This window comes from Solanum stenotomum, chromosome 4 (assembly GCF_019186545.1).
Source record: "Solanum stenotomum isolate F172 chromosome 4, ASM1918654v1, whole genome shotgun sequence".
In the NCBI taxonomy this organism is placed as follows: domain Eukaryota; kingdom Viridiplantae; phylum Streptophyta; class Magnoliopsida; order Solanales; family Solanaceae; genus Solanum; species Solanum stenotomum.
The window spans coordinates 57,903,936-57,913,175 of NC_064285.1; the positions used below are offsets into that span (position 1 = coordinate 57,903,936).

The following is a 9,240-nucleotide window of genomic DNA, read 5'->3' on the forward strand; positions in this document are numbered from 1 at the left end:
AAACTCTCTTCCAACTTCCAATTAAAAAAAAAATTGTTGAAAAAATCAATTTGTTTGGTCCCTACCCTCAAACCAGCCCCCCCAACCACCCCCCAAAAAAAATAAAATTTAAAGTTTGTTTTTAAATTCAATATTTTTACCCCACCCTCACCCCTACCACCCTACCACCACCCCTCCCAAAAAAAATATTAAAAGTTGTTTTTAAAAGATATTTCTAATTTCAATTTTTTATTTTTTTACACCCCCCCCCCCTACCCCCCCCCCCCCCCCCCCCCCCCCCCCCCCCCCANATTGGAGTCTGAAAAAGTATAGTGTATGCCCTCATAGAGGTAGAAAGGTTGTTTCCGAAAGACCCTAGGCAAATCAAAGTATTCATGAAAAAGAAAATATGAGAATGAAGAAAGATATGTCAAATAATAAGGGAATAAGCAGTACGGAGCATCCAGAGAAAGGAAACAATAACAACAAAATAATGCAGTAACTAAAAGAAAATACATGCATACGGGATAATACTACGATATACACGGTGATCCTAAGCTCCCACCAAGCCTAAACCCACCGAAAAGCGAGTCAGAGCTCAACGACTTACTAACCTTCTACTGTAATCCGTAACCTCCACCACATCAAATATGAGAAACGATATGATTCAACTACAAAGAGGACATGAAACTCGGATAGTCAACAAGGGAAAAAGGCGCCAAGTGCAAGATAACCCACAGTATACATATTAACAACTTCAGCAAACATCATTATTTCATCGTGCATTACAAAACATATTTTTATAAGAAAGGGCAATAACTGTCAACTCAGAGTAGAGAGAACAATACAATTAGCCCATTTCTACTTTAAAATCTACCGCAATTTTGTGACATATGAAGGAATAAACCAAAGAAAAGTACATAGAAGTACACAGGAAGAAGAGACCATCTCATTCTTCAGCGGCACTCGCAGCACTTAAATCCACATTGAGGTCCAGAACCTGAAAGAAGACAATTGAGTCAACCTCTGTTAGGTACTCTAGATTCAAAAAATACATCCTTCACAGAGTACACATAACAGTCTTTACACCCTTCCCTTTTTCAAGGAAGGGTGGAGGGAAAAAGAGTTGAAGGTGACAATGTATACTAATTGAAAGTTCTATTTGATGTAAAAGAGGCAAAACTCCAATATCAGATGTCTTGAGCAAGTTATTCCGATATAACCGCCTTCAGAAAGTAAAAGTATCGTGCTAAAAAAATATCCCCCAGGATCCTATTTTCTTCTAAATATACAGCTGGTACAATAACTGCTCTACCTAGACTCGCATCTCACATTCTCACCTCATAAAGAGAGACATTGAAACGGACAAGATTTAATGAGCCATCAGTGATAGGTTATTAAGATTAAAAAATCCAGGATCAAAGAAATAACTAACTGTACACCATCACAGTATGTATGCTACTCATGATTGAGATATGGAGGGGAAAAGGAAAAGGAAAAGGAAGGGAGGGAGAGCATTTACAAGAAATTAGCAATGCCATTATAAACCTTCAATCTACAACTTTATCATCAGAAGTGAGCCTTGATCTCAGTTGATATAGCAATTTGTCATATCACTGTCAGAAAGAAACTATTTATCAAGGATTCAGCTAAGAGTGTTCAACCAACTGCATTCCTTCGAACTCTTTAGCAAGTTCAATGTCTGCCAGAATATGCAACATGGACCAAAATGAAAACATACCTTTCCAGTTATCAACGTATACATATTGAGGACATCATCAACAGTCGACTCAAAGTGAGTAGTAGCATCATAGCTCTGTTCAAGAAAAAAGCTGGCCATGTCATGCTAGGAAGACTTTATGACAATCAGAGTTTAAAGTGACTCAAAGAGAGACTCACAGTAGAAATAAAACAATTATCTAAAGAGGGCTCATTGACAGGTTCAAATCTGTCGTATGCTTCAAAGAAGATCTCATCCACTTGTCCTAGAAGATCAATGCCAGGCTTCAGTTCACTCTCCGGATTATCAGTTTCTGCCTCTGTTGAGACAAATGCAATAAATTTACCCTTTGGAGCAACATTATGAGTGTAAGAACAACAGAACAGGTACCTGAAGATCCAAACAAAACCTAGTAAGAAAAGATCCCTCTAACATCCAAAATGTTAAAGAGATCTTTGCAAAACCAAGTCAGCACAAATAATATTTTCAAGGACAAATAGCTTCTCCAGGAGCATATAAAGTAGAAATAGTATTGATACTAATGGCAATCAGCAATAAGACAATCTCTCAGATCTACAAACTGCTTAGTATAATGTTCATAGTTCTTTGCATTAGTTGTTAGTTCAACGGTAAACCAAAACTCCAAGCAATGATTCATTACTTGTAGAATATTAGTGGATACAATAACTAGTTAGCAGCCATGTATTTGTAATCCATGTTTCTACTACTCAAGGAAGCTCATTACAGTTGGTATAGATCAACAATGCACAAAAGCAGATCTTGTTTATAGTCCACGGCTCGTTCTAGATCCTGAATAAAAATACAATAAATACTTGAAATCAACTTAATAAAACACTAGTAATGTTCCATTTACCAACAAGTGTCGTCCCCAACCAATTTCCCCACCTAGTACCTAACGATCTGAACCCAAAAATAGATGGAATAAATTTGTAGCTTTTTATTGAATTTCTTTTTTTCTATGACAAGGGAAACCTGCCGCCGCTACCCTTTGGATGTGTACAAGGTAAAACCCCCGCTCCTATGCAACAATTTGCAAACCACACAAGAGAGGTAACCCATACTAGGCAAGCTCAAGCTCAGTGTGACGAGCTTAACCCAGAAGGCAAACCCCTTGCTTTCACTGGAAAGGGGTTTCGAACTTGAGACTTCTAACATGGAAGTCCCAAGCCCAAACCACTGGGCCACCCGAAGGATGCTTTATATTGAAATTTGAAACATAAGAAAGCTGAAACCGGGCCATTCCCAGCCAAGTTTTAGTTGTTTAGTATCCACTCATAAATATATTAACCATGTCAAGCTCACCCAAAATATCATTTTACCTATAATGGCACAGAAAGATATTATCCAATTCCACAACAATATATGCAGAAGATGGGATGGAGTTACACTGTCAGATCTATCAAGAAAAGGAATGTGCCGAAGCCAACGTACTCCAAAACTTTTTTTTTCCGAAAACTTGAGCTAAATACCCAAATAAATGTGATGGGAACAATCAAACAACCCACCCCCATCCTTGATAATAAATTAAAGCAGACAAAAGAAGATATCAAGTCAAGGGAATCAGTCATCAAAAAATGATAGGAGCTTTGAGATGCTGAAGAAAACAGTATCAGAATGTGAGAGAACGAACTTGGTTGTTTGGATTGGCTTAAAAGTTGGTCAAACCTACTTTTAAGTCTCTGAAAGTATTAGGCAAATATAAAAATAACTTAAAATAGGTAAAAAAAATGGCTTAGGAAGTGTTTGGCAATGTCAAAAATAACTTAAAATAAGTTTAAAAAATGACTTAAAATAAGTTAAAAACCAAATGTAAGCTTTCCCCAACTTTTTATTTTTTGACTTAAAAATCATATAAGTTTGACTTTTTATTTTTGACTTAAAAAGTCAATCAAAATGGGCTCTAAAAGTTCGCTATGGTAACTTGGAGTGCATCATCATGAAACTGAAAATCTTTCAAATATCAAAAAGGGAAAAGGCATAAATTCACCCCTGAACTTATCTCAAAAAGTAAGTTACACGCTTAAACTATCATGGTGACCTATTACACACTTATTCTTGTTAAAAGTGTAATTAATACCACCTTCTAATGTACAAAACCAGTCACACATACTAGCGTTGTGCGCACGCGCCTGCCAGATCTATGCAAGCATACACGTGTAATTTTTTTTTAATTTTTTTACTTTTTTTCCCAACCAATTTTGCCTCTATCTTCTCTCTCCTTTTTTTCACTTTTTTCACAGCCATTTTTACCTCTCTCTTCTCTCCTCTTCCTCACTTGAATGACACCATTTTTTTCTCTTCTTCCTCACCTGAATGACTCCATTTTCAATTATTTCTTCTGATTATAACATATACAATACAAACTATTGCGACAGACAAGTTAATCGACGGAGTAGCAACGATTTGGAATGTTCCTGAAGGAGTGGGGACATGATATCAAATTAAATCGAAGTTATTACCCAATACGATTTCATCCCACTTGTCATCATCACTGACCTGAATTTTAAACCCAAAATTTATCTTTCTTAGCTTCATAGCCCTATTTAAACACCTTCCTTTCTTCTGAGTTTTCAAATATGAGTCAAATGAACATTAACTGGTAATGTTTTGTTTTGAATTTTTTTTTAGTTATTAGTGTTTTGATGGTAATGGGTTGTGAAACTTGAAATAAATATTTTAGTTTGATACCGATCAATTTTATATTGTCGAGCCAATTTTGATTTTGCTATGTATAAATCGTCATTGAACCCAAACCCCCACTCTATCAAATCTGCAGTGCTGTGTAAAATTGATAATTTTGATATATGGGGGTGGAGAACAATTAACTTTTCTAGGTATTAATGGTTTGGGGATTTAGGGGTTAGACACTTCAATGTTCTTTTGATGTCATTGGGTTGTAAAATATAGATTAGCAAATTACTTTTCTTGGTGAATCGGTGAAAATTAGTGGAGAATTCTCAAGTAATGATGAAATTGAGTGAGAGATTGTAGAGTTGTGACAAAAAAAATAAAGAACTCTAAAGGAGAATAAGAAAAGATGAGCACGAAGAAGGAGAATAGAGGGGGGTGGGGGTCAAAAAATTATTTATTTTTGACTTTATTTTCGACTCTAACGCGCCTATTTTATTTTTTAATTTAATTAAATTTCCACGTCAGTTCTGAGGTGGTATTAGTTACAGTTTTAACAAGAATAAGTGTGTTATAGGTCATCATGATAGTTTAAGCGTGTAACTGACTTTTCGGGACAAGTTGAAGGGTGAATTTATGCCTTTTCCCTATCAAAAACTATAACATAACATGATATATCATAAAGAAAGCAAGGAGCGAAAGCCATGGCAAATGTTGCACATATGCTAAGAACTTTGAAAATGAGATGATTATAGTTGAGTATAGAGAAATTTAAAAATGCAACTAGAAAAGTAGTCTTTTTTTTTTATAAAGGTAAAGTTGTATTCCTCAGCAATGAGGGTATGCTAGCAACCATCAAAAAGATTTACATCAGTGACCCAAAAAAGACCAACTCAAGAAATTGCTACTGAACTTATAAAGAAGATAAAAAATTTAAAATATGTCCAGCATCCTCTATACCCTCCTTAGGGCTGGCAAGCGGATGGGACGCCTTGGCCGGGATTCGAGGGGGGGATAAAAATTCGTCCCACTATATATACGGGATGGGACGGGGTTTGGCAGGACGGGACGTGGGATTTTTATATGTATTGAAATTATATGTCATTGAATAGCATTTTTAGTTTATTTAGTTTTCAATAACATTTTTAGCTAATAAAAAATGCTTAAGTTTTCAAATTTGTATTTTAAAAGAATTTAACTTGAAATAGTGATATAGTCTTATGTTTTAATACAAAAAACAATAAAATATTAGAAGTTACAAATATTAGTAGAGTTAGTATTTTAAAATTAAAATGCAAGACAATAGTTATATAAAAAAAGACTTGAATAAAGCCTTCAAATTTATTCAATAAAATCTAATTGCAACTTAGAAGTTACAAATATTAGTGGAGTAACTAATCTACGCAGTCACCTTCTAGGAAGGGTTCTGTTTCAATAAGTTCTCATATGTAAAATTAATATTAGATGAGTAACTAATTTACGCAGCCACCTTCTAGGAAGGGTTCTGTTTCAATTAGTTCTCGGATGTAATCTAATATTTGTATTCTTCTTTAAAATTCAATTCTAATTGTCACATCATATCGACGGTAACATCCTCCGGTATTGGCAAACTTGCTAGAAACTCTTGCGACTCTGATTCATCATCACTAGATCCAATTACCGCATTAATCCAAGCTTCTTGTTTGGAACTTAACTTTGGAAACTTTCTTTCGCCAATGAATGTCTATGATCGTCAAGTTGAAACCTTGCCGCACTAAAAGTAGTCTCTGATGAAGCTTGAATAGCTAGAACATCACGCACCATTTTGCTCAAAATTGGAAATGCAACGCTCCGCCTCCTCTACCATGCTAATAATTCTTCATTGTCATCTCCGTCTTCCACTGTTTATATAGATTGATTAAGATATTCTTCAAAATCATCACTGTTAGTAGAATTAAGACCAAGAAAACCTCGCATATAACTTGAAATTCGAGCTTTACACTGAGGATTAGAAGTTTGACCAACTTCTCCTCCTGTAGTTCTATATTTTTCATACAAAAATTTTGCTTCTACTTTTATGCTAGACTTACACATTTCACAAGTTGAATTTTTTTCCGGTAAAATTTCTAAAGTATCATAAAAAGTGTCAACAGGTCCCTGCACACCTCGTAATTTATAGTCAGTTGCAACTCTAAAATTTTTCAATTTTTTTGTATTTAGAAAATTGAATTAAAATAACACAAATATTTATTAATACTGATGAAATAATAGGATAAAAATTTCAGAAAACATGGTTGTAGCATCATAAAAATTCTATTAGTTTCTTCCCAATCTTCTTCACAAATTCTCTCTAATGGGTCAGAGCATTAAACACCATTTGTATGGGTCTTTTATATTCGTAAGCAACTGAAAATATTTCGTAAAAAGAATTCCACCTTGTTTTAATATGTCTTGGCAAATCACATAGTACACAACGCTCATTAAATTCCCTAATTCTAGCAGCTCTATGAACATAAAAAATCCAGGCAACAATATATTCAATTTTCATACAACCATATTTAATTAATGAAATACCATCTTGTACAACTAAATTTAATACATGTGCAACACATCTAACATGAAAAGAATTAACATCAATTGGACATAATCTAGTTTTTAACATACTAGCAGCGTTTGTATTATTAGATGCATTATCTAATGCGATAGACATTACTTTATCTATAAGCATGTAATAATCTAGAACACTCAAAATATTTGAAGCTAAATATGCACACGTTTTTTTCTCTACACATTCTTTATAACTTAAGATTTTTTTTTGCAAATTCCAGTTATGATCAATCCAATGTGCTGTAATAGTTAAATAATCACGTCCATTAACACTACGATCCATGTCCGAAGTTATAGACACTCTACAATCTAATATGCTAAATATACAACGAAGATATTGACAATATTTACCTTGATATACAAAAACATCAGATTTAACAGTATTTCTTGAAAAACCTCTATAAGTAGGATTATAAGTTTGTTGAATATATTCAATAAAAATCGGGATGTGAAGGAAAACCACAAACAGAAATCATTTTAGCTAAATTTTCGCGATCTCTTTAATTATTATATTTACGTTGTGTTAGTGACCACCGGGGTTAGAAGGATCTAATGTTCCTTGGACCATGTTAGAAGCCCCTACCGATTCATTAACATTAATATCAAAATCATTAACTGGAATTCCTTTTTTTCTATCGGCTAATGATTTAGCTTCTTTATATTGAATCGGCACACAAGCTAACAAATGTCTATTTAAGCCCCCCGTCCCACCTTGTTTATGTTTAAAAGGTTGCTTACACTTATTACAAATAACAATAGAGTTTTCCTTATCTAAAGTCATAAATTGCCACACAACAGAAGTTTTAGGGCGTTGATACTTCACCTTCTCCCTTGTAGGAGGTATAAGGAGTGGGCGTCCACAATTTTACTTCGTTGAATTTGGAACTTCTGTCACCGGACTAGTAGGTGTATCTTCTAATTCCTCTTCTCCCGAACCAACTTCTAATTCTTCACCTGAATTTTCATCAAGATAAGGATTAATATCACTATAAATTTGTTGTAAAATTTCATGATCGAGTTGAACATTTGAATCAATATCATAAGAAGTATCATCAACATAAGTAGAATCATTTGTATTAAATCTAACTCTAGACATTGATTTAGAAGAAGTACCACCACATTACTCTTATTTTTTTCCTTACTACTTTTTTTATTAAAATTAAATAATTTACTAATGCCACTTGGTTCTTTCTCTTTTCCTTTACCAGTATCTTTTTTGCTAGAACTCATATTTAATTATATGTAAAGTGTAATATAAAAATAATAATAACACAAAAATTAATGACAAAAAATAAAATATAAATATTATTAAATGAATGTACCAAACGTCTGCGTTAATAGCAAACGTTATAACTGATTCTTGAAGATTATAGTTTGTTGTAATTTGGAACTCCAATACTTGATAGCAAATATGAGAATTATATATGTTATGAAAATTTAGAATTGAAATATATGTATTATGATATAATATGAGACTTAAATGGAATAAAAAATTGAGACTTAAGATTGAGAGGATATAGAAAATAGATGATTTTGTAAGAAATAATAAGGGATAGAGGGGTATTTATAATATTAAAAATGGGTTAAAGTGTATTTATGATAACTTGAGGGTTTAAATTAAAGTATTAAAAATAGGGGGTGGTAGGGGGTGTTGGGGAAGTGAAAAAGGTAAATAAATCCGTTGGGGGGGNACTAGCCGTTGCCCCAACGGTCCTCAATGGATATAATTTTAAAACAAAAAAAAAATTAAAAAAAATTGAGGGGATCCCGTGAAACCGGCCTGTTCAGCCGGGCCGGGACCGAGCCGGTTCGACCGGGACCAAAGGGTGAACCGACCCCTAACCGGTCCCCTATCTCGAACCCCTCCCAACCCGCGAGAACTTACGGGATCGGGTTCGACGAACCGGTTCTTGAACCGGTCGCGGGCCGACCCGGTCCCCCTGCCAGCCCTAGGTATCAGTAGTGGTTTAGTGAATAGAACAAGGGGGAAGTCAGGTAAATAGTTTGGATTGTGGGTCCAATCAGGATAAATATATTGGGTTGGGTTCAATTTGAGTAAATATTTTACATAATGGGTCCAATTTATGTAATTTTCAATTTGAGTAAAAATAGCACCAACTAAAATAAACTTAAATACACCAAATATTAATTACCTTCCCTTTTGATCTTTGCACTTTTAGTAAGCCCAATCTTACGTATGCTATATGTATTTTTTCATCATATTGATATGCAAAAATTTAAAATTTATAGAACTTTTCGTATAGTTTTTGAATATCTAAATTTTTTGTTTAAAATATCGAATTAAT

At 34.1% G+C, this 9,240-nt stretch overlaps 1 protein-coding gene across 2 annotated transcripts in view; it reads right to left on the bottom strand.

Moving 5' to 3' along the window:
* Nucleotides 1-708: 708 nt before the first annotated feature.
* Nucleotides 709-9,240, bottom strand: part of LOC125861838 (guanosine nucleotide diphosphate dissociation inhibitor 1-like) — an 18,819-nt gene continuing 10,287 nt past the window's right edge. For both annotated transcript variants that reach the window (XM_049541720.1, XM_049541721.1), the window contains exons 11-13: nucleotides 1,879-2,089; nucleotides 1,721-1,795; nucleotides 709-979 (exon numbers count right to left, since the gene is read on the bottom strand). In XM_049541720.1, the coding sequence (XP_049397677.1) occupies nucleotides 929-979; nucleotides 1,721-1,795; nucleotides 1,879-2,089 (337 nt within the window). In that variant the 3' untranslated portion in view covers nucleotides 709-928. The remainder of the gene's footprint in view (nucleotides 980-1,720; nucleotides 1,796-1,878; nucleotides 2,090-9,240) is intronic.